We start from the raw sequence: 27,276 nt of genomic DNA, 5'->3' as shown, positions 1-27,276 counted from the left end.
CCACAAATGTGGGCCATTGATTGCAAATGAGATTTGTTAATTTTCCCAACAAATTCATTCAAGCCCATGTTGCAAAAATGAGTACACCCCAATTATAGTCTTAGGAGAAAAGACACACTTAAGAGTACAAAATTCAAATGAACAGGCATTCAACACAGGTGAATCTAATGATTCATTTAAGAGGTGTCCAGCAGACAGGTGACTATAAAAGGGCATTACTTAAAGAAAAGTCCTTCCCATTTCATGCTGTCAGCAATGGCTCCACATGGAAGAGAAATGTCAAAAAATCTGAGAAAGGAAATAATTACACAAAAAAGGTGAGGGCTACAAGAAGATCAGCAAAGCTTTACATATAAGTCAAAATACTGTAGCAAAAGTGATCCAAAAATTTAAGAAAGATGGAAGTGCAACCATCTTACAGAGACGTCCAGGCCATCCACGGAAGTTAACATCTTGAGAGAAGCGTCTTCTGATGAGAAGGGTTGAAGAAAATCGCCATGCAAGTTCACTGCAGTTAGTTAAAGCAGTAGAACGCTAAACTGGAGTGACCGTTTCCCGTGACACCATCCGGTGCACACTGCAGAGGAATGGCATGCATGGGTATCGTCCACGAAGGAAGCCTCTCCTAAAGTCTATGCACAAAAAAGCACGCCTAGAATTTGCTAGGGCCCATGCTGAAAAAGATGAAGACTACTGGGACTCTATACTCTGGAGTGATGAGACAAAGATTTTGTTTTTGGAACTAATGGTTTCAAAACTGTATGGCATCGTAAAGGTGAGGATTTCAAAGAAAAATGCATGGTGCCTACAGTGAAACATGGTGGTGGCAGTGTCCTTATGTGGGGCTGCACGAGTGCTGCTGGTGTTGGGGAGCTGCATTTCCTTGATGGTATCATGAACTCAACAATGTACTGCTCTATACTGAAGGAGAAGATGCTGCCATCACTCCGTACACTTGGTCGTCGTGCACTTTTCCAACACGACAATGATCCAAAACACATCTAAAGTTACTTGCATTTCTGAAAAAGAACAGGGTGAAGGTGATTGAATGGCCAAGTATGTCTCCTGATCTGAACCCAATCGAACACCTGTGGGGAATTCTGAAGCGACAAGTTGAGCATCACACTCCATTCAGCATCCAGGCTCTAAAAGAGGTTATTCTTGAAGAATGGAAAAAGATTGATGTTGCAATATGTTGCCAACTTGTTCATTCCATGCCTAGAAGACTTGGTGCTGTCTTTACAAATCACGGTGGTCATACAAAATTCTAGATGTAGTAGTTTTTGTTGCGGGGTGAATTCATTTTTGCTTCAACGAATTTGAGTAAAACTGAAGATTTTGTGATCTAAGTTATATTATTAACCTTAATTTCATGTTATGGAGTTAAACAAGTGTTCAATAAAACTCAGCCTTGTGAAAATTTTGGAAATTGTTCTTTTGTTCATTGAGCTACTGATTAAATTGCACTTTTTAAATGGGGTGTACTCATTTATGCTGAGCACTGTGTATGTGTGTATATATATATATATATATATATATATATATATATATATATATATATATATATATAAAATCCAACGTCTGTCTGTCTGTCTGTATCATGGATATTATAGTTTTGTTTTTTTATATTAGTTTTTATTTCTATATTTTTTCTGACTTTACTTGGAAATTCAGTTTAGTTTCCCTTTCTTGTATATTTTTAGTTTTAATTTCACAAAGACATTTCTATTTTATTTTTACAGTATATCTATTACTATGGAGTTTACATTTGTGTCATAATTAGACAGAATAGCCCATGCATAAGAACAGTAAACCCATAATGAGCAGAGTTGAGAGTAAGTCATAGGAGTGTAAACGGGCACAAAATGACAGAGAAAGCATCTGCAGATTAGGAACAATATCTACATTATCTAATCCTGTTTATCCAGAGCAGGACGGCAAGAAACCTGGAACCTACCCCAGCAGGTCTGGATGCAAGGCAGGAAAAATCCCTGGCATGCAATATATATGATATTGCTGATGTTAAGAACAAAAACAATATGATATTTCAAGTATCTATTTTAAGAGAGAAAGAAAAAAATTGAAAAAAGGGGACAAATAATTTAAAACATAATTCTGATACTGGATTATTTTCACAATATCAGGTTTTTCAAGATGAGAATATAAACTAAAAAAAGATAAATGAATAAATATAGAATAAATACAAAAACACATTAATATCTTTAGTTTTTCACCAGTTGGCAGAATCTCTTTGCCTACCTATTTCTAGTTCAGTAGAGACATTGCCAACTCAGGAATTTTACAAGGTTTGTATCGTTTCGTTGTTAAATTACTTTTTCAAAGCAAAAGTGACTGGTCAGTAACAATATGCTGCTCTTGTATGACGACCTACTCAGTCTCTCGATCAGTGCCACTTTATTTTCAAAAAGGATTTCTCCTGTGTGAAGTGTCAGGTGAATTATTGTCAACAAAATGTAGGTACCTGGGAAATAAACTGAAACATAGCTCACTCATGATTTTTCTGTCCGTACGGTAAAGGTTTATTGGCTAGCATATTCCGATTTCAAGTGTTTGAATTACATCTTGATATAACAAGTGCAAAGAAAGGGGGCTCTGTTAATAGCTTTCTATTTCACACGCTTTACGTGCCGGCATTCAAGTTGCTCTTTCACCGCAAATGCTGTGTGAACAGTCGCCCTCCATCACCGTTCACTGGATGAATATATGCGGGCAGCTCATGGTGGATTACTTTCTGTTTTAGAGTAAAAAGTTACAAGAGTTTAAGACTAATGACAAGAATATTCATCAAAAAAACAAAACTAAAATATTTTTAGTAAACTGTTTATTTAGCCTTTCCAGCTACTTTAATAGTTTCATTTAGTTTTAGTTTTTCATTTCAGTTTTGTTAATTTTATTTCAGTTTATGAAAATGTTTTTTTTTTAAATAATAGTTTCAGTTTTTTTAGTTTTCATTTACTATAATAACCTTGGTCTGTATGTCTGTCTGCTTTTCACAAGAGAACTACTTAACGGATTTACATTGCGCTACGTATCACAGATCGCTTGCAGGAGCGATTTATTCACACAAATTCGAGACAAAGGCTGTGAGCTGAGGGGAGGGGGAAGTGTGACCTGAGAAGTGGGGAGCCGGGCAAGGCCGTCCTCACTCAAATGTCTGCCTCTGTTCGAATTGGTCTACTTCTGGCCACGTTTTGGAGCATGCTTTTTGTTTGTCCCGTTTCACTACTATGCCGGCAGAGCCGCGGGGAAGAAAGTACAATATAAATCTAAATGTTACCAATTATTAGACATAAAATAAAGTTAAAACATTTTAATGTTCACTAATATTTATCAACAGAAAGCTTTTGGTTTAAACGAAGTTGTCAATGTTCAGGAACCTTCATCCGTTCTTAAAAATAAATCTAGAACAGGAAGAACCTTGTGGCAGAACTATGCAGCCAAGAAGCAGACTGAGCCTTTTCACTGAGTTTATTTTGCATTTTTTTAAACCCTAAAAAATATGAAACTTGTAAATACTTTTGTAATCCAAATTCATATTAACTGTATACATTTTGTAAGTAAAAGTATGACAATTTTAGGTTATTTTTTATTCCAAACTACACTAATGTCTTTACAGGTTAAAAAAAAATCATCATTAAATAAAGCATTTATCTTACATAGGAAAAATTTTAAAACACACATCCATACAAAAAGTAATCACTTGCTAAAATTATAAAATACAATAAAGTCATATGTCGACTTATGGCTTCATTTGGGACCAGTCATTTGCAAATATGTCAATCACAAAAGTGTACAAGTAATTGCAATTGAGGCTCAGTGGGTCACCGATACACATACTTTAACTGCTGGTACAGTATTGCACAAACCAACCTTTAATTATTGGCATCTGCACCCAGGTCTACTTAAGGAACTGTTTCTTAATCACTGAACAGTGCCACTGGTGGATCATGTGTTGCCATTGTTGGTGGGTCATGGTGGGTTACCTAAGTGATTTCCAGCACTGCATGAGAAGTTTCCACATTTCTAAGTGAGTTTGTTTCATCAAGGAGGATCCCCAATTGCCCTTATTTTACCAGGGAGTGGGTTTGCAATTGCTGCTAGGAGGTCATCAATGAATTTAAAATAAATTACAGTGATCCCTTGCTGTATCGCGTTTTGACTTTCGCGGTTTTGCTCTATCGCGGATTTTATATGTAAGCATATGTAAATGTATATTATGGATTTTTCGCTGATTCATGGATTTCTGGACAATGGGTCTTTTAATTTATGGTACATGCTTCCTCAGTTTGTTTGCCCAGTTGATTTCATACAAGGGACGCTATTGGCGGATGGCTTAGAAGCTACCCAATCAGAGCACGTATTACATATTAACTAAAACTCCTCAATGCTATAAGATATGCCTCCTGCGCTGCTGTTCATTGTTTGCTTGTCTCTGCCTCTATCTCACCCTCTCTGACATTCTCTGCGCCTGACGGAGAGGGTGTGTGCTGAGGTGTTGTTTGCACAGAAGCTTTTTGCCTAGTGGATACGGACGCTCCTCTAAGAAATGCCGCTTTATCGAGGTGCGCCCAAAAGCTCACTTATTGATTTTTGATTGTTTGCTTTAATCTCGCGCTCTCTGCGCTTGACGGAGGAGATGTGAGCAGAGGGGCTTTTTGCACAGAGGCTGTTTGCTTAGAAGGTAGGGACGCTCCTGTAAAAAATGCTGAAAGGCTACCTTTGCATTGATCCCTTCATTGCCACTGCTTTATCGCGGTGCTTGCATACTTAAAAGCGCAACAGCCCTATTGATTTTTCATTGTTTACTTTACTCTCTCTGACATTCTCCGCTCCTTACGCGCACTTTGAAGAGGAAGATATATTTGCATTCTTTTAATTGTGAGAAAGAACTGTCATCTCTGTCTTGTCATGGAGCACAGTTTAAACTTTTGACTAAAGGGTGTTATTTCATGTCTAGAGGGCTCTAATAATGTTAAAAAACGTATTTAGAAGGTCGTAAACAGGTTTTCTATGCTCTAACTGCGAAAATATTAGATTTATAAATAAAGAATCCTACTTCGTGGAAATTCATTTATCTGTCTGGAGCGGATTAACCGCGATAAACAAGGGTTTACTGTATAACTGTGCGGAGAATATTTATAAACAGTGTGGGAGAGTTTCTAAGGGCTTAAAATATATAAAAATAATCATACAAACATATGGTTTCTACTTCGCGGATTTTCACCTATCGCGGGGGGTTCTGGAACGCAACCCCCGCGATCGAGGAGGGATTACTGTATCTACATTGAGCTGGCCATCAAAACAAACTTTAAAGAGCCTCCATGAGTCGGAAAACTGTGAAACACCGTAAAATAATCATAAAACATGTATTACTGTGGCTGGTTTTGGCAATTTCTAGAACATTATTACCCTATTGTTTTTTATTGGCCCTCAGCAATAAATGTGAATCATCTCAACTCGGTCACCCATAAATCAGCATATTACTGTATTAGAGATGGGGGATTAAAGAAACATCAAGATTAGTGGGTTGTCAGGGCTCTAGAGTGCGACCTAATTTCTCAATGGTGCGACTAAAAAAAATCAAAGGTTGCACCGGTGCGACCAGCCGTTCGAGGGGAAAAAAAAAAGACAAAACTCCATGACTCTTAAAGTCTCCCTGTTGTTCAACAACAGACACACATTAGGCCCATATCGTGGTCTAAACCAATCAGAGATAGTGAAGGGCGTATCCTGCCCCCCTCTGATTGGCCGTGGTCCAGATATTCCTGTACGTGTGTACGTTTGAAAATGCATGTGATGCAGTCATACAGAGAGAGGTGAGTAGCCCATCAGGTAAACAGTGGATGTAGCCGCGGATTATGAGAGAAGATGAAAAGAACGATTGACAGCTTTTTCGTTAAGAATGTTAAGTTAGGGCCTGATCCGTCCGAAAATCATAACCAATGCTCTGACACGGAGCCATCAACCTCCCAAGTTATAGCAAGCCCTGGTCCGGAGACGGCATTAGATAATGAGCCACATACGATCGAGTCCGAGCCCACTGAAATTAAAAGGGGTAAAGTGTATACATTTCGAAAAGAGTGGCTTCACCAGTTTCCCTGGCTAAGATACAGTAAAGCCGATAATATAATGCACTGTATTTACTGTAAAGAGTATGGGAAGACCATGGCCGGCAGTATTGCATTTGTGACTGGTTCTAATACATTTAGAATTGAAACGCTAAAAAAGCACAATGCATCTATAAAACACAGTACTTGCCGCGATAAATGCACTGCTCAAGTGTCCCCTCACCCCGCTGCCTTTCAGCGGCAGGCAGCAGCAAACAGATCATCAGACAAGGCCGAGATGATAATAAAGTTTAACGTTGCCTACAATATTGCAAAAGAAGAACTTCCCTTCACTAAATTCAAGTCCGAAATAATTCTTATGAAGAAAATGGCTTGAACGTAAACCTGACGTACAGCAATGATGTCGCGTGCGCCCAATTTATAGGAGTCATCGCAGATACATTGAAACAAAAAGAGTCTGTGCAAATTGTAACAGTGCGTACATGGCATTCCTGATCGACGGAGACACAGATATCGCCACAAAGGAATGCGCCATTGTGTACGGTCATATCTATGGAGAGGAAGACCGTGAATATACCTATTGGACACATTGAGGTCGAGCATGCTCATGCCCAAGTCTGGAAGATTTTGATGCTAGAGAGAGAATGGCCAGCTGGTTTAGTCAAGGCCAAAGATCAAGAAGGCCAAACTACAGGAGTTGGCCATCCGAGGGGCATGTGACTGCAATGGAGGATAGTTCATAAGACATTGAGCCATGAGATGTTCAGTTTGAAGCCCTTAAAACACTTAATTTAGATTTTCTTTTTAGTTCATTTATCTTGAGATTTTTTAAGTTTAAATTTCAGCTCAGTAAAGCACTTTAAGCACCAACACGTTTTCAGTAAGTTACCTTTCTTGTAGAATTGTGCTTGCCTTCAAATAAAGAACTTTATATTGACCAGATTGTTAGTTAATTATTTACAAGTCAATATTGCCTATATGGACAGCGATAAAAAAAAACAAAACAAAAAACAAACAAACAAATAAATAAATAAATAAATAAATAAATAAATAAATAAAGTGAACTTGTAAAACTGTGGTGTTAAATGTGATGCGGTTGAAAATTTGGGTGCACCTAAGAAAAAAAGTTAGGCGCACCAGTACAACCAGTGCAAAAAGTTAGTCTAGAGCCCTGGTTGTGCCTAATAAGTCAGTCAGTCATTTTCCTAATAAGAATTCACTTAAATTAAAACCCAACAAATTCTGGTATTTTGAAACATTCAATTACTGGAGGGGTTATACCAAAAGAAAAAAACAGCAGCTGATTACATGTGTGTCAGTAGTCTGCTGTACCTAAGGAACTCTTTAATAGGTCTACTATTATACAAAATCATGTTGTCTACCAACCATTAGAAATAACCAAGATTCCAAGACTGTACTCTACTTCACAGCATTGGGTTTATTTTAGTCGGAATAAACCAGATCGTACATTGTTTTGGGGGATATTGACTTTTAAAGCTTTGGAAACCCCTGTTCTACTTAACTTAGGAACAAATAATATTTTCAAAGAAAAGTTCTATAACAAAACCACACATGAATGCTGCTTTAAAAGAAAGCTATATGAAGTTAGTTCATTGGAATACAAGATATACATCAACTATAGTAAGTTGGACAGTATAGTAGAAAGTATTTTTCAAATAGTGGAATAACATTAAAAAATACTGGAATAATACATTAAAACAAGAATAGAGCACAGCTTCCTGCAATGGTCATTTGTTTCCCTGTTCTCCATAAAATGTAAGTGGAAAATTTTAAAAATACCTCATAGGGTTTAAAAGAATTAACCAAAATTTTAGTTGTGAAACAAACTGCAGAGACAAATACAGTAAAATAATGGAGAACAGAATGGACACAACCTGAAATAGTCACACTTGGATAAAAAAAAATACTCCTTGAATCTTCTCAAATATTTTTGTGCCATTGGTAAATTATTTGTTATGCAAAATATTAATAATTGGTAGTCTGATTTGCAGACTAAATAAAACAAACACACCAGCAAAACATAATAATGTTAAAATCTCCATAATAAATTAGCTATGGATGCACATTTAAAGCCCGACTTTTCTGATTAAACATAGTTAAATGAATTAGTAAATAGAATGGTACCTTCTCTTCTGTCATGACGCCGTTCATGCAAAGGAGGAGTCCGCTCTCTGTCCTGTCTACCCTTGTCTCTTGATTGGGAATGATGGCGACTAGGGCTCCCTTTACGCTGTGGGGATGAAGTTCTGGTTGCATAAGGAGAGCGAGAACATCTTGCAGATGGCGAAGCAAGTTCTCTTTGGTATGGAGACAATGACCTTTTATGCCGAGGTGACATGGAGTTTCTTTGTCCTGAAGAACCAGAGTGGGATGAGGGAGAGTGATGTCTGGAAGGTGAAGGTGTGCGATGGTGTCTCAATGGGGTGGGAGACCTAAAAAAATAATTTAAATGGAATTAAGGCTTTTTTATTTAAAGAGCAAAATATTAATAGTATAATATAAAAATATTATATACCAAAATATATTTTCAAATGAAACATTTCAAAGAATTAACTATGCAAAATAAAATTTGTTACACTAAGACAAAACATTTTTCATTTGATAACTGAATATATTTTGTAACAATTAAATGGTATGGGTCATCAGAAATTGTGTACTTTCTTCTCTAAAAATATTATGCAATTAAATGTTATTTTTTAGACATATAACCTGAAGACAGACCTCACTTTCTTAAAAGGAAAAACAATACAAGTTGATGAAGTATGCACTTTTCTAAAGTAAGAAAAAGTTATAAAATGATTGGCAACAACTATTAAATATACCATTAAAATGGAAATAATCTATATAATATTAAATGGATACCTGCGAGCAGGAGAAAAGTTATTTTTTTGAACAGTGTGTCTTGATGACACTGGGGATGTAGATTTCCTTCGTGTTGCCGGGGGTGTGAAGTCTCTGGATGTGGATGAATTGCTACCTGAATGATCTTCTGGTGTTGGGGACCTCTTCTGTTTGTGGGAGCTCTGAGAATGATCTCTGTACAAAAACAAACATTTTGTTTACAAAGAAACATATTTAAAAGGGGGATATAAACACAATACTAAGCTAATCTCTTAAGAAAAGAGAATCCAAAAATCTATACTAAACTGCATTTCAGAGCTGAAAGCTCAAACAAGTTATCTTACAAAGCTGACCATTCATCTGCTAGTTTTTGCTGACAGAACCACATTTAAACCTGTTACAAATATCACAATACAAAGTAACTACGGGCCTACTTTTACAAATCTGTTCACTTACACAAAAAAGTTTTAATTGCTTTGAAACCTACTTATAAGCCTTTTATACAGGACTATTCAAAATGAAAGAGCAGAAAAAATTAATTTCAAACAAACTATATGACAGAAACACACTCCGCACATCAATGAATAAAGGAAAGTTAAAAGCCCGCCTAAAAGTACGAGCTGTTTCTCGTTGATAGTAAAATGGCGACAACACCAAAAGAGAAATTACGGAAGGTAAATGTGTTTTGTGCCATTCCTGCAAGCAAAGTTTACGGACCTTTCTTTTTTGCGGTGCAAACTGTGACTGGATTTTCATACCTGGACATGCTACAAAACTAGTTGTTTCCCCAACTTCAAGAAGATTTCAATGACTTCATTTTCATGCAAGACGGTGCCCTGTCTCATTTACACTTGAGAGGTCCGCCGTTACCTGAACAACACCATTCCAGGACGATGGATTGAAAGAGGTGGACAACAAGATCTTGCCTCTTGTCTATGGCCTCCTAGGTCTTCAGACCTTAACCCCTGTGATTTTTATCTATGGGGGTACATTAAAGAAAGAGTGAGTGTTCCACCTATGCCTGCTAACCTTCAAGATTTGTGACACTGAATTCAGTAACTAGGGACCAGTTGACTCGTGTGTGGCAAGAAATGGTCTACCGTTTTGATGTTTGTCACGCTACACATGCTGCTCATGTTCAGTGCATGCAACTTCAAGGACTATAGGAGCAAACTTTGAACTTTCTATTCTGTGATGTGCAGAATGTGTTTCTATCTTATATAGTTTGTTTGAAATAAATTTTTGAAATCTGAATTTAATAAAGTGAATTGATGAAGATTTGTTCTTACAACAACTGAAATTCAAATAGGGATACACAGCAGTGTATTTAACAGTGAATATCTAGGTTCAATTCATAGCCCTGGTACTGCCACAATAGAGTCTATACAATCTTCTTGATTCTTCACTAGTTATTTAAAAATGACAAAAAAAAAAATCTTAGTTTAGAAACACTACAGAGAATCTTTGGGTTTATGAAACTGGTCTCTGCAAGTTTTGTAATGCTCCGAGACCCAATAGTAAGGATGGAGCAAAGTTTCTTGCTGAGAGAACAAAAATCAAAAAGTTTCAAAGATGTGAGACTCTTGAAAACTTGACAGTAGGGTTTTACTGTATGACATTGCTTAGTTCCTCTATAGTTTATCATACACACTGCCTTACCTGTTAGACTGGCAATCAGATTTCATACTTAGAAAAAATAAAAAACTAAAGTATACAATTTGTGTCCTACATTATTAGAAGCTTACCTTTTCTTTTCCTTCTTTTCCTTGTGTTTTTCTGTATCTCTGCCTCTTTCTTTTGACTCCTTCTGTTTTTCATCCACTCTTTCTTTAGTTTTATGCTTTTCTTTGTGCTTTTTAACAATAGGGGTTTCTTCCTGAACTGGTGGAGGAGGACTAGGGGTGCGTGGACCTTTTTTTTTAGTTTGAGACGATTTAGAAGATCTGTAAAGTAGTACAAGTGTGTGTATATATAATATAAATAAATAAATAAAAACAGCATTTATATTTAACATAAAACAGTTTCTCTCATTGGCAAGATGTAACTAAGCCATAAATAGTTTTTACTTTTCAGAGAAAAGGAGACAGATTCATAAATAAAGATTAGGATAAAAACACTGGACAATTTTACAAAGAACCAAACAGCCATAATCATCATAAATAATAATAATATGCTTTTCATTAGTGCGACTTTATTACATAACAACCTGTTTTGACTGAAAACAGAAATTGCTACATAATGAGTTCACAAATTGCTGTGACTATAAAGCAAAAAAAAGTTGTATGGTCATTCTTGTTTGTTACAACATCATTTAAGTATAAATAGTCATCTTTGTAAAGTAAAAAAAAAAAGTGCATGCTACTAACCTCTTCCTTACTATCCTCATATGCTAAACGCAAAGGAATAGAAATGCATGATATGTCTAATTTCTTGGGTCTACCTTTTTGATTGAAGACCATATATGCCAGACTTTCACCGTGCCTTTACTAAGTTAACCATTTTTGATATATCACATTTTTCACTTTGTTCTGTTTGTGTAGAATGTCCAGACAATCTTAGCAGAAATATAAGGTCACTGTTGATTTGCTCCTTAAGACACACAAAATACATCTTTTCTTCTTTTTCAAAAGAATTAATTCCACCCTTTCAAGAACAACTACACAAAAAAATTAAATTTATGGCTAATTTTGGCATATTTTTGTATGTAGTAGAATTGGTTTATGGTCAGTGTTAATATCATATAATGATTAAAAAAGGGTGCACTTAAGAACTTTAAGTCTTGGAAATTAAGTACTTCCATCTGATTATTTTATATAGAATATATTCTATAATAGATTATAGAATCTGAAGACCAGTAATTTGGATGGTCTGTAGAATCCTGTAGAGCCTATACCAGCTTTCTCAGTGTGGTTAAGGAGAATAATTTCCCAGTACCTGGAACACAAACTGATACCACATTTAACAAAAAAAAATAAAAATAAAAAAATAAATGTGGTCTGGGGCAGAGAGCAGTCCATAGCTTGCAGGCTCGGAATGGCTGTGGGTGTATGAATGACGGCACCACTCCAAGGATGACTGCGGTGCTTGGCTGAACAAGCAATCATGTGCAAAAGTGACTGGATCAGTCAAGTTCCATATTCACACCTCAGAGTGGGTGCAGTATCACACCTGCGGTTAATCAGGCAGGAGAAAAAAAGAGGACCCTGCAGGGCAGAGAGGGAAAAATGGGGAAAAAAAAGGTTCAATGAAAGAGCAAGAATGGAGAAAGATCAGAGGTTAAAAGGTTAAAAAAGATTATGGAGAATGAATGACGGAACGTGGCAGGATTGGTAGCCACCCAAGTGTAGAAAAAGGAGGCAGGCAGCTGGGTGAAGAGCCTCTTGGAGGAGAGTAATGCCGATACTCAAGCCTGAAGTGGTGTAGCAATGCTACTAGTAATTAGAACCGCATCTCCCAGCAGTCCTTGCACGGGCTGTTGGGGTCAAAGATGGCCAGAGGGGTTTAAAAGGTGTCAAAGAAAGAAAAAAAGTTTTGTTTGTCTTGGTGCATTGTGTGTTACATTTATCTGTTGGATTTCCTGCCGTTAATTCTGCTATATATCATCGTGTCCTGGACTGTATTCGTTTGTTGGGGTCTGGATCATCGGTCTACCTGTGCACCGAGGACTGTGTTGGAATTCATTGGTTTTCCGGAAGACTGAAGCGCTCCCGAACCATCCATCCGACTTCATCCTTTCAGTAACTACCAGTAGGACTGTTTTCTTTCACCCTTTCAACATACAGATCGCTGGACTTAACTTCACCACTTCTCATTTCATCCGGTTTGGTTTACATGGACTTTGCGGTGTGTTTATTATGTTTCTTTGTTAAATGTAATATCACCGGAGGTGTCAGGGGTAGTATTATTATTTTCATTTAATTTCCTTATATTCTTTATCGGTTAATGTTCTCAGCGTACTTTATTTGGTCTCTGTAGTGTGTGTGGGGGTGTCGTTCCAAGGCTGTGGTTGTCCCTGGTAATCTACTACTAAAATAAATAAATCACAGTCACATTGACGGTGTAAATCTTAGCGGCACTTGACCGCTACAGTGGGCTGTTCCAACTGAGAGCTTTGGAGTAGCTGGAGTAGATTGATCCTTGTTTCTGGATAAGACAGAGTGGCAGTGGGTGACGGAAGAGTAAGGAGAGGCTTGGTTTGGTGCACTGCTTGAAGCCCATGAGACTGCAGGGTCCCAAACCTATGTCACAAGGTTGGTTATGCTTGTTGGCAGAATGTCTCCTCTGGCTGCAGGATCCCGAAAAGGGTAAGCCAGGTAGACAATGATTTTAGAAACATCACACTAGCAAACAACCTTTAGATGGGGTGGCATCCTGCAGTGTGAATTTTTAACCTTGTTTTAATGTGTATTTATTGATGGATTGATTATAACTTCCACCATCACCTTGCTTTTCAAAGAATTATTTATTTATTGACTATTCATTTGATAAAGCACTGCATTGAACTATTTATTGACCTTTTTTTTTTGACTGATTTTAAATAAAAGCACTGAGAACTTTTTGTACCTATCCCTTGGATACATGTTTGTGTCCCCATTTACCCAGCTCATCTCAGTACATGACTGTTAATGGTTCGGGTTTAAGAGGCTCCTGAGTGTGACAGGGAGCTGACCCAAACTGTCACACAATATTATTGCTTTATGTCTTTATTACGGTTTGTTATACTGTGTTGGCTGGGATTGGCTCCAGCAGACCCCCGTGACCCCGTGTTCGGATTCAGCGGGTTGGAAAATGGATGGATGGATGGATGGATAAGCATGGATTTGCTGTTTATCTTGTATGTTTAATAAGGAACTATAATTCTTACTAAATTGATAAAATAATTGTACATTACTCCTAGCAAATCAATATGATGCTTGAAAGTATATATTACTGCCTGTCAATTATTACTTCGATCATTACTACTGTCAAGAATGTGAAATCTCATATATTTAGCTCTGACAGCTAGTAAAGCAGTCAGAGCCAAAGTGCATGGATCAAAATGCTGTATACATCTGTCACATTCCTCACAATCCAAAAATAAGAAAGAGCTACATGTGCACAATATAAAATACAAAAACATCTAATTAAAAGTCTGGGGATTCCATTCTAATAGTTTGTACATTATCCTTCATATTATTAGGCATATTACATTCTGATCTCTGCTACATGTCCTGTCGTTGTAGACAACCTTGTAATTACACACATTCAGCAGCATCTCCCAAAAAAAATGCCTATGATCAAATAACTCTCCATTGGGCACAGAGAGAATGGTTTAAAGCAGAAAAACAGCTTTGATCAAATCATTTTAATTAAAATCTGAAGCATTCAAGGCAAGTCATTCAACAATTGTGGCAAATTTAGTTTTAAAAGGTAGCACAACAACAATAAACACAAAACCAAGGATTATACAATACAGCATATCTCCAGTACAGCTATTCATAATAGTAACATGATAAAATTTTACGAACCTTGGTTGATCTGTTCCAGGAGAAGACATGCCTGATGACTTTTTCTCTTTCTTGCCTGAAGTAGCTACTTTTGGGCTTGTTTTATACTTGGGTGAGCCACTAGACTTCCTTGAAGAAGGCGATCCTTTAGATCGAGTCACCTCAGGTGATTTCTTTCAATAAATAAATAAATAAATAAATAAACTGAAAAATATAGATGTGCAAACCAGGGAAGAAAATTAAATAACTGAAAGTACCTTTGAATAGTTGCTTCTGCTCTTGTTAACATGGTCCTGATTAAAAAAAAAAAAAACAAACAAACAAAAAAAAAGATTCAAGAATATTTACCACTTTATCCTCATTACTCTGCTTATTTAGTAAAAAGAATAGTTAAATGTCTTACTCTATCAACACCTTTTCTAGACATTAAACCAAAATTTACAGATGAGCATGCCTCCAAACGAAGAAAAAAACTGGGTCTGTTAAAAAACAAATCTACTGCTACATTTAATTAAAAATGCTTCTACCTGCTATAATGATGTTACTAATAAGCAAAAATTACACAGCCTAAAAATAAACAAATTCAGGTTAGCAATAGTAAAAATTCACAACATTGTGAATTTTGATAAGGTGTGGAGTAGGGATGCTCTGAACAGGGTTTTATTTATTTAGTTTTTTTTTAGGGCTGATACTGATCATTGATACAATGTCAGTACAACTGGCTAATTCAGATTTCTTTTTCACATTATTGCTCATAAAAAAATACTAAAATTAATATATTCCCATAAAAAACACTTTTTAAAAAAAATGAATACACAAAATATTTATCTATAAAACATGGCATAAAAGAAAATAAAATGCATGTAATAATTACAAGCTACAATTCTAATAAAATGCTCACAAGATAAGCTTAGCAAGTTTACTCTTAAAACAAGCGTATCGTCTACTGAGCAGTGAATGCAAATTCATCTTTATCTATTCTTTTTCTAATTAAAAATATTAGTTACTGTACTAAACACAAGTTCATTCACTACTCACACTCAGAGAAAGTGTGTCTTTTTTAATTAAAGGTCAAAACAAAAAGGTTTGAACTCCTTAAATGACACTCTTAATTTCTGCCAAATGTGCATCTCTCTTTTACTCCACTCCAAGCACAGCTAGAAAACTGTCAATATTCATCTCTATGCACAGATCAACTACTCACATTCCCTTTTCTGGGTTTATAACTTATCTTTCTTTAACGTAAAACCTAAGTTAGTATTCTGGTCTTCATTTTCTCCTAAAGTCTGACAGTCTGCTCTCTGTTTACAAGGTGCTCTGGTAGTAAAATGATAGGTATGCAACTTTAGGTACCATAACACTTTATGTAAAGGAGTAGTACAACTAATTTACTTGTGATGCTTAGAAGAGCTGATTTGGAAAATATTGTTTTTTGAGATCCGGCAGTTTATAATCACTAATCAAGTCATATGGAGTAAAAATCATATGGTTTAGATTGGCAGCCGATCAACCTAAGCATCAGTAGTGTAGAGAGAACAGAACTTTCATTGTGCAAGTTTTTCATGTAACATTAGTGTTCCCAAAAGACATACGCGTGCGTGTGTGTGTGTGTGTGTGTGTATATATATATATATATATATATATATATGTGTGTGTGTGTGTGTGTGTGTGTATGTAGATCTATACTAATAAATTAGCTAATAATAAAGCAATTTTTCTCCATATAATGTAATGGAGTTGAGCTGGATGGCCATGGGGGCAGAGTTTCATGTGACATCATCACGCCTCCTATGTAAGTACGTAGAGAACAAGGAAGACCTCCAAACAGCGCTGAACAAAAAACGCAATTTCACAATTGAGAAGGCAGGAAAAGATTATGAAGCAAGTGATGCATACAAGCGTATTCATAAATACAAGCATATTCATAAGTACAGCTACTGCGGAAACAAAGCACGGCGTGAACAGAAAGTTTATATTAAGTTTATAGACACACTCCCGCTGCCGTTTGCCATGCCTATGGCGAATGACGGTATTCGCCAGATACAAGTTTACTGAGAAGACACGAGGTATAAACGAGACTTTGGATCACTTTGTAACAGAGTTAAAATTGCTGTAGCAAGAAACATTTAAGTGCCGGGTCTTAGCTACCATTAAATAAACACATCCTCCAAATACGAACCTGACTGCAAGAAATAATGATGATCAAATCTAATGACGCGCGCGCCCTGACCTCTGTTACGGCTGCCTATTTGGCCAAAAATGATAATAATTGAACAATATGCCTGCTCCTGGAAAGAGACATCAACAGTCCGGCGCCAAGAAACGAAAGAAAAATAAAGCCCAAGATGAAGCCCGTGCATGTACCCAAATCTCTGGATTGCTCTGCGCATAGCAGTGACGCTCCCTGTAACTGTTGCCTCTGCTGAGCGAAGTTTTTCTAAAATGAAGCTCATCAAAACGTACTTGCGCTCATCTATGGCACAAGAGCGCATGAGTGGTCTGGCAATTGTCAGCATCAACTCTGAATTAGCAATGGCTTTATCATATGAAGAGCTCATTTACGACTTTGCCTCAAGAAAAAGCAGAAGTGTGCCTTTGTAAATTTTGAACTTTGGAAAGCTCCAGCAGATGACAGTGTTGATTTTATTTCAGTTTATTATTGTTTATTTTATTTATTATAAATGTTTTATTTAAAGTGTAATTTTAGTTTGTATTTTTTGCTGTAGAGCTACAATTGTAATTTATAAATGATACAATTTATTTATGTATTTACTTTTATTTGAATAAAGTTCTATTTTGGCCCCGATAGTAGGTGTTTTTTTTTATTATTTTATTTTTACTTCCGTAATATTTGGGGGAGGGGGCAAAAAAGTAAATTTCTGCTTAGGGCACCCATTTGGCCAGCAGTTGCCCTGTACATCGATTACATTGATGCACACTGAAAAGCAAGCAAAAGTATATGCATTACAGAAAGCAGACTTTGTGGCTCTTACTGGGGATCATTGGACTTCCGTGACCGTTAGTAATTCTAATTAAATCTAATTACAAAATGTTCAATGATCACACTGTTTTAGCCTAATGTACAAAATAATTTTGGCCAAGGTTACTCAGAGTTTAAAGATGAAGCTGGTCAAATTACCTTTTATGTTTCTGACTTATTTATTTAAGACGAAAAACTGCACTTTATGTTGAAATTTTAGTTATTATTTAAAGACAATACCATTCTGAAAATGTACTTAAAATACCACTTTATTTTTAATTCTGCCCAAATTTAGCCAGGGATGATATTTTTGTTTCTGTTTTGAATTGAAATGCAGTTTAAAAGCCTTTTTTTTTTCAGAAATTAAAAGAGCTTGAGTTTACAATATTCAAGTCCATGTCTATTATTTGATTCTGTTGCCCACTAGAAACCTTTTAAATTAAAAAAAAAAAAACATTTGCGATTTGGGGCAAATTTTCATGTGTGATGACATATGATTAATCAAGATTAATTATTACACAGCCTCTAATTAATTAAATTTATTTTTTTATAGTCCCACCCCTAATATATATATATATATATGTACATATATATGTGTGTGTGTATATATATATATAAATATATATGTATATATGTGTCGGTATGTGTATACTATATGTATATATATTTATATATGATGTGTATATATATGTTTATACGTTTGTATATATATGCCAGCAACACTCATGACAATGACAACACAATTACATTGTCAATCATGTTACGTTATTATTAAATGTTTCCTTTTCTTTTCATTACTTTAACACACTACTTCTCGCTGCTGAAGCTGGTATTTTGCTAGTACAGTGGAACCTCGGTTCACTGAACGCCTCGGTACACGTACAACTCGGTTTACGACCAAAAAGTTCGCCAAACTTTTGCCTCAGTTCACAACCACACACTCGGCATACGAACAAGCCAGTTTCCCTTTCCGTTTGTGCACACTGATGATTTCTGCACATGTTGCATTGTTCTCGGTCAGACCTGCGCGCTTGCACGCGCGTGCATGCTTTCACTGTGAACTCTTTGTGCTCTATTTCATTTCCCTTCCGGTTAGTACGCGCTGATTACTGTATTTAAGCACGTGTTGCGCCGCTTCATTGTTCTCAGTCTGACGTGCGTGCTTTATCAGTGATCTCTTTGTGCTCTACAGTATTTTGTGTGCTTTTGCAGTTAACCATGGCTTCTAAGCAAGTGAAGTGTGTTGGGAAGAAAGTTTTGCAGAAAATTGAAATCAAAGTAAAGAAAGAAATTATTGAAAAGTATGAGCGTGGCATTCGTGTTACTGATCTTGCCGCTGAGTACAAGAAGTCAAAATCTACGATTTCGACTATTCTAAAGCAGAAAGAATCTATTAAAGCAGCTGATTTTGTAAAAGGAGTTAAGCGTTAACCAGGCAGAGGCTTCAAGTGCTGGAAGAGGTGGAAAAACTGTTTACCAGTTTACTCATTTACCAATTTGAGAACCCTCGTGCTTTCAAGCAGCACAATGTAAACAAAGCCAGACTGCCAGTGATGTGGAGGGCAAACACGAAGGGTTGGGTCACAAGGACTTCATTTTTGGAATGGATGCATGAGGCTTTCGCTCCCACCAGTTAAACAGCTAAAAACACCAGAAACCCAAGAAATCACACGAGAGAAAACACCTGAAGGAAAACATCCCTCCATTGCGGAGCCAAACTCTTCCTCCTCTCCACCCAGTTCCTCCTCACTTAATGGCAGAACTTGACTCATGCAAGGTTAGTTTTCTTGGTGGTTTATGTATTACGGATTTTTCAAATGTTCATTTTTCGGTTCGTAGCGTGAATTGTTGCAGTGTTACTTTTCACTTTTTCAAATGTTCATTTTTTTCCCCTTTGCTTGAAGCTCATTAAAAAAAGCGTTTATACAGCGATCAGTTGCAAGGCTATAGTGCAAACTCCTGTAATGTTACTTTCTTGGTTGCTTGCGGTTGGTTTTTAAATAAAGTTTGGATTTTCTCAAATGTTCCTATTTTTCCCCCCCTGTGCTTAAAACTCGTTAAAAAAGTGTTTTATACAGTGATCGGCTTGCAAGGCAATAGCGCGAACTGCTGCAATGTTGGAGAGAGAGAGAGAGAGAAAGGGCGAGCTAGCCTGCGTGCTAGAGAGAGAGAGAGAGAGAGAGAGAAAGGGCTAGCTAGCCTGCGTGCTGGAGAGAGAGAGAGAAAGGGTGAGCTAGCCTGCGTGCTGGAGAGAGAGAGAAGGGGCGAGCTAGCCTGCGTGCTGGAGAGAGAGAGGGGGCGAGCGAGCCTGCGTGCTGGAGAGAGATAGAGAGAGAGAGAGAGGGCGAGCGAGCGAGCCCACGCTTGCAGCTGAACAGGGAGCCTGGGTGTTTGTGTCAGTGTTATTCAATGTTTTTACATTAGTTTACTATTACACTGTGCATTCTATGGTGTAATTAACTATATCTGTGCTTAAAAACCTTAAAAAAAAAAAATATTTACATACAGTTCATACGGTCTGGAACGGATTAATTGTATTTACATACAATCCCATGGGGGTAAATTGCTTTGGTTCACGACCAAATCGGTTTACGACCAGAGGTTTGGAACGAATTATGGTCGTGAACCAAGGTTCCACTGTGTGTGTGTGTGTGTATGTATATATATATATATATATATATATATATATATATATATATATATATATATATATATATATATATATATATATACATACATACATACACTAACAGAATACCTCGCTTCAGCTGAAAAGTAGTGTGTTAAAGAAGGTACGAAAAAGTAAAAAAAATTGTTTTGTCATTGATATGAGTGTTGTTCTCATATCTATCTATTTATCTATCTATGTTGTTCTCATATCTATATCTCTATATCTCTCTCTCTCTATATCTATATATATATATCTATATATATATATATATATATATATATATATATATATATATATATATATATATATATATATATATATATATTTATTATATATATATATACCCGCGCTTGGCAGCAGAGAAGTAGTGTGTTAAAGAAGGAAAGAGAAAGAAAAGGAAACATTTTGAAAATAACATAACATGATTGTCAATGTAACTGTTTTGTCACTGTTATAAGTGTCGCTGTGAGATATATATATATATATAGCAAAATACCCGCGCAGCTTATGTCATGTGTTAAAGAAGTTATGAAAAGAAAAGGAAACATTTTAAAAATAATGTAACATGATTGTCAAAGTAATTGTTTTGTGTATTTGGTGGCAGCGCCACAAAGTTGTTTTCGCTCTAGCTGCATTAAAAATGTACCACCACGCCTGACACGCCCCTTTTAGTGTTTTCTCACAGCTTGATTGCTGCTGTCATATATATATATATATACACACACACACACACACACACACACACACACATACATACACATCTTCATATCTATATACATATCTACATATACACATATATATATATATACACATATATATATATATATATATATACATACATACATACCTATCTACATCATATATACACACACATACACACACACACACATACATACATACATACACACATATATAATTTGTGTGTGTGTATGTATGTATGTATGTATGTATGTGTGTGTGTGTGTGTGTGTGTGTGTGTGTGTGTGTGTGTGTGTGTGTGTGTGTATATATATATATATATATACACATACATATACTTGTGTGTATGTTTGTATGTGTCTATATGTGTGTGTATAGGTTTGGTCACTGAGTGCAAGGGAAAAATAATAAATTATAGTCTATAAGTTATTAAACAGTAAAACATTAACGCTTTTAAGAAGTACAGGTACATTGAAATTACATTTTCTATGTGAACGTTCAAATTTGTGCCTCTGGTAATGTGCCTTACCGGCATTTAAAGAAAATTAGTATTGTGTCCTCTGCAGTGTTATGAGAGAAAGGCTTTGGTTTGGGATAAAAGGAAAAAAGGTGTAAAGAAAGGAAAATTGCCTTTTTCTTTTATATAGTACTAGCAAAATACCCGCGCTTCGCAGCGGAGAAGTAGTGTGTTAAAGAAGTTATGAAAAAGAAAAGCATACAATTTAAAAATAACGTAAGATGATTGTTAATGTAATTGTTTTGTTATTGATATGAGTGTTGTTGTCATATCTATCTATTTATATATATATATATATTTATATATATCTGTATATATATATATATATATATGTATATATATACACACACACACATATATAAACATATACATATATATATATATATACACACATCTATACACATATATATATACAGTTATATATATATACAAATCTACATATATATATCTCCACATATATATATATTAGGGGTGGGACTCGATTAAAAAAATTAATCCAATTAATTAGAGGCTGTGTAAGAATTAATCTTGATTAATCGTATGTAATCGACACGTAAATTTGCCCCAAATCGCAAATGTTTTTTTTATTTAAAAGTGTTTTAGTGGGCTTACAGAATCAAATAATAGACATGTACATGAATATTGTAAACTGAAGCTGTTTTAATTTCTGAAAAAAGCCTTTAAACTGCATTTGAATTCAAAACAGAAACAAAAATATCATCCCTGGTTAAAATTGGGCAGACTTAAAAATAAAGTGGTAGTTTAAGTACTTTAAGTAGATTTTCAGAATAGTATTGTCTTTAAATAATAATAACCAAAATTTCAACATAAAGTGCAGTTTTTCTTCTTAAAAAAATAAGTCAGAAACATAAAAGGTAATTTGACCAACTTAATCTTTAAACTCTGAGTAACCTTAGCCAAAATTATTTTGTACATTAGGCTAAAACAGTGTGATCATTGAACATTTTGTAATTAGATGTAATCAGAATTACTAACGGTCACGGAAGTCCAATGATCCCCAGTAAGAGCCACAAAGTCCGCTTCTGTAATGCATCTAATTTTGCTTGCTTTTCAGTGTGCACAAAACCATGCTTTTATCAAGGCTTCTCGGTAGTCGAAATGATCAGTCGAGGAACGCGCTTTATTCCGACTCTAACATTTTTGTAGCTGTGATGTGTGCATCAGTGTAATGGATGTACCAGGAAATCATGCATTGACAAAAGTTCCCGCTTGCTTGGAATTGAAAGTGTGATTAAATGCGCTATTTTTAACGCTGCTATGGAGTACATGCATCAAGCTTCTCAGCTGTGCTTGTGCTAATAAAGGGAAACATTTTAAAAATAACGTAACATGATTCTGCTAACCTAATATTTTTTCATACGCCCCAAACCAAGGAGATGCTAAGGTAAATGAATCGGTAGCGCTACATACTCAGTGCATCCCTCTCGAATCGACCTCAATGTCGGCATTAGAGGCTTAAGACTCTACAATTAGCCACAGCGTGTGGCTTGTCTATGCGAGTATGTATTGTAGATCGGGTATATATATACATTTATATATATACCCGCGTATCGCAGTGGAGAAGTAGAAGTTATGAAAAGGGAACATTTTAAAAATAACGTAACATGATTGTCAATATACAGTAATTGTTTTGTGAGTGTTATTGAATGTTGCTGTCATCAAGGATTTGATTATCATTATTTGTTTCAATCAGGGTCGATTTGTATGATGTGTTGTGTTCAAGTTACATTCCGTGTTTGTCAATCGCTGTAAAGATAAGAGGTTTCATTCATCGATTAGTTTCTTACTGCATCAATAAACAGCTCGTCTTCCTCTTTATCTGAGATGTGACAAACTGCATGCACGGGTTTTTTTACACTGTCTTCCTTTAGCAGGACATTCACTTTTTCCACCGTGTGCTTTGTTTCGCAGTAGCTGCACTTATGAATATGATTCTATGTATCAGACGCCTAATATTTTTTTGCTGCCTTCTCAATTGTGTAATTCGGTTTTTGTTCAGCACTCTTTGGAACTGTTGCTTTATGTCTGTGCAATGCGCCAGTTCACGGAGCCGCTTGGTGTTCTTGCATCGAAGGTTCCCAGCTGTACTGGTGCCATCTCGTAATGTCAGCTAAGACCTGGCACTTAAAAGTTTCTCTCGCAGTTTCAATGAGTTTGTGCCAAACACCACCCTGACCATCTCATCTTCCTCTGCATAAGCACAGTCCTTCACACGTGAATATTTACCGGCAGTGTTTGTATTGGATTGCCGCTGATGGACGGCCTTATATGGGCAGGCACTAAATTACAAACGCTAGTGGCAGCCTGTCTATGAACTTAATTTAATATAAACTTACGGTTCACGCCGTGCTTTGTTTCCGCAGTAGCTGTACTTATGAATATGCTTGTATGCATCATTTGCTTCATAATGTTTTTCTGCCTTCTCAATTGTGAAATGGCGCTTTGTGCTCATCGCTGTTTGGAGTTCTTCCTTGTTCTCTACGTACTTACGTAGGAGGCGTGATGATGTCACACTAAACTCCCCCACGCCATCTCCAACTCAACTCCATTACATTATATGTAGAAAAATAGGTTCCAGTTATGACCCTTACGCGTAGAATTTCGAAATGAAACCTGCCCAACTTTTGTAAGTAAGCTGTAAGGAATAAGCCTGCCAAATTTCAGCCTTCTACCTACACGGGAAGTTGGAGAATTGAGTGAGTGAGTGAGTGAGTGAGGGCTTTGCCTTTTATTAGTATAGATAGAGAGATGTGTTCGCTGACGTTATGATCGCCTTTTGGGGACAGTCGCGGGTCTTGTGTAGACTGGTGAGACGCCCCGCCATTAATCGGCTGTGATGGCACTGTCAGTCCTCCACTCCTGTGCGTGTCTTCATAATCCGAGTTGAGGACCTCATAATCGTATACGTGCAAAAGAAAGTGTGAATCGCCTTAATATTATTTTGCCGTGGTGTAGAAAAGGGGTCCCATGTTTGCACTTGTCTGGGCTATAGCTCAGGGTGAGGATGAAAAAAATAAAAGTGTTTACTTTGACTTAAGGGAGAAGCGCAGTCAGCGTCTCAAAGGCCGGCACAGCTATGCACGCGCTGGCTGCTCGACTTTTGCTGGGCAGGAGACCCCAGTTTTGCAGACACGCTCATGATATCAAAAGTCTCAGCTCTTTGAGGTCATTCATATATATATATATATATATATATATATAGCAAAATACCCCTACCGCAGCGGAGAAGTAGTGTGTTAAAGAAGTAATGAAAAGAAAAGGAAACATTTTAATAATAACGTAACATGATTGACATTGTCATGAGTGTTGCTGTCATATATATGCCTGCCTAAATAAGTCACCTCGCTTTGCTCTTACTTTTTACCGCTCATTTAATCATGGCTAGTGGCGAAAAATTATAAAATGGAAGGAGGATGGCTTTACCAAAACAATTATTGATGGCTTAATCGATTATTCATAAAGCTTGAATTGGTGATCTGTTTTTCTGTGTTAACCTCATATTTTTTCATACTTCTTCTCAAACTAAGGTGGTTCGAGGGTAAAATGAATCGGGATGCGCTGATCAATGTAATCGGTGTACCAGGAAATCATGCATTGACAAAAGCTCCCTTTGCTTGTAATGCAAAGTGTGATTAAATGCATTATTTTTTAACGTGTTATGGAGCACATGCATCGAAGCTTCTCAGCTGTGCTTGTGCTAAGAAAAGGAAAGATTTTATCTAATAATGTAACACGATTGTCAATGTGACCTTTTGTAAGTAGTGCCTGGAGGATTCAGTGTGTAGAAACTCTAGAGACAGCGTGTGTATTAACTTGTGGATTTTTCTGTGAGTATTTGGTGGCAGTCTGACGTTGCTTCGGAAGACGGCGTTAGCCGCGGAGCTCAGCTCAGAGCAAAATAAGATGAATGGGAGGGGAGATAATGACGTCACTCCCCCACCCGCCTTAACTGTCAATCCCCCACAAACACAGTCTCGGAATTTGCATAAGCACACCCCTTCACCTACAATTTTAACTTAGTTACAAAGTGATCAAAACTCTCGCTTATATCCTGCGTCCTCTCATTAAACTTGTATCCCGCATTACCTGTGGGTAAGTGAAACGCCAGCGGTAGCCTATCTATGAACTTAATTTAAAGTTTAGGTTTACACCTTGCTTTCTTTCCGTGGTAGCAGCACTCATGAATATGGTAGCATATGTCACTCGCTCGCTTCTTATTGTTTCGCTGCCTCTCAATTATATAATGCATGTTTTCTTAAGCGCTTTTTGGAGGTCTTCCTGGTTTTCTACGCACTGCGTTGACAGTCAGTTCACGTGATTACGTGGGAGGCATGATGATGTCACACGAAACCCCGCCCCCCACGTCTTTCCAGCTCAACTCTATTACAGTTAATGGAGAAAAATACCTTCCAGTTATGACCACTAGGCGTAGAATTTCGAAATGAAACCTGCCCAACTTTTGTAAGTAAGCTGTAAGGAATGAGCATGCCAAATTTCAGCCTTCTACCTACACTGGAAGTTGGAGAATTAGTGATGAGTCAGTGAGTGAGTGATGGGTGGCTTTTGCCTTTTATTAGTAGATACACACACACACACATTATATATATATATATATATATATATATATATATATATATATAATGTGTGTGTGTGTATCTATACTAATCACTCATCACTAAGGCTTCCCATATAATATATATACACACTCATATATACTCATATACTATATTCTCCAACTTATATATATATATATATATATACACATATATATATATATAAATATATATACTGCTCAAAAGAATTAAAGGAACACTTTTTAATCAGAGTATAGCGTAAAGTCCAGGATGGCACATCAATACGTGTCATTGCCAGAAGGTTTGCTGTGTCTCCCTGCACAGTCTCAAGGGCATGGAGGAGATTCTAGGAAACAAGCAGTTACTCTAGGAGAGCTGGAGAGGGTCATAGAAGGTCCATAACCCATCAGCAGGACCAGTATCTGCTCCTTTGGGCAAGGAGGAACAGGATGAGCACTGCCAGAGCCCTAGAAAATGACCTCCAGCAGGCCTCTGGTGTGAATGTCTCTGACCAAACAATCAGAAACAGACTTCATGAGGGATGCCTGAGGGCCCAAATGTCTACTGCGCCCTGTGCTCACTGCACAGCACCAGGGAGCTCAATTGGCATTTGCCATAGAATACCAGAATTGGCAGTTCCACCACTGGCGTCCTGTGCTTTTTACAGATGAGAGCAGGTTCACCCTGAGTATATGTGAAAGACGTGAAAGGGTCATGAGAAGCCGTGGAGAATATTATGCTACCTGTAACATCGTTTAGCATGACTGGTTTGGTGGTGGGTCAGTGATGATCTTGGAGGCATATCCATGGAGCGACTCACAGACCTCTACAGGCTAGACAACGGAATCTTGACTGCCATTAGGTAGCAGGATGAAATCATTGGACCCATTGTCAGACCCTACGCTGGTGCAGTAGGTCCTGGTTTCCTCCTAATGCACGACAATGCCCGGCCTCATGTGGCAAGAGTATGCAGGCAGTACCTAGAGGATGAAGGAATTGAAACAATTGAATGGCCTTCACGATCCCCTGACTTAAACCCAATAGAACATCTGTGGGACATTATGTTTCGGTCCATTTGGTGCCGCCAGGTTGCTCCTCAGACTGTACAACAGCTCAGGGATGCCCTCATACAGATCTGGGAGGAAATGCCACAAGACACCATCCGTCGTCTCATTAGGAGCATGCCCCACGTTGTCAAGCATGCATACAAGCTCGTGGGGGCCACACAAGATACTGAAAAGCATTTTTGAGTAGCAGAAATTAAGTTTTGAAAAATGGACTAGCCTGCCACATCTTCATTTCACTCTGATTTTAGGGTGTCTACACAATTGAGCCCTCTGTAGGCAGAAAACTTATTTCCATTAAAAGACTTGGCAT

At 37.0% G+C, this 27,276-nt stretch overlaps 1 protein-coding gene across 4 annotated transcripts in view; it reads right to left on the bottom strand.

Annotated features, from left to right (window-relative positions):
- zc3h13 (zinc finger CCCH-type containing 13) overlaps positions 1–27,276 on the bottom strand; it is a 121,260-nt gene that overhangs the window by 45,048 nt on the left and 48,936 nt on the right. For all 4 annotated transcript variants that reach the window (XM_039745261.1, XM_039745260.1, XM_039745263.1 and 1 more), the window contains exons 7-11: positions 14,695–14,730; positions 14,459–14,610; positions 10,697–10,894; positions 8,973–9,146; positions 8,235–8,542 (exon numbers count right to left, since the gene is read on the bottom strand). In XM_039745261.1, coding sequence (XP_039601195.1) covers positions 8,235–8,542; positions 8,973–9,146; positions 10,697–10,894; positions 14,459–14,610; positions 14,695–14,730 — 868 coding nt within the window. The remainder of the gene's footprint in view (positions 1–8,234; positions 8,543–8,972; positions 9,147–10,696; positions 10,895–14,458; positions 14,611–14,694; positions 14,731–27,276) is intronic.

Source organism: Polypterus senegalus, chromosome 2 (assembly GCF_016835505.1).
Source record: "Polypterus senegalus isolate Bchr_013 chromosome 2, ASM1683550v1, whole genome shotgun sequence".
Taxonomy (NCBI): Eukaryota; Metazoa; Chordata; class Cladistia; order Polypteriformes; family Polypteridae; genus Polypterus; species Polypterus senegalus.
Note: the sequence above shows the minus strand (reverse complement) of the source record. Positions and strands in the feature narration are given on the sequence as shown.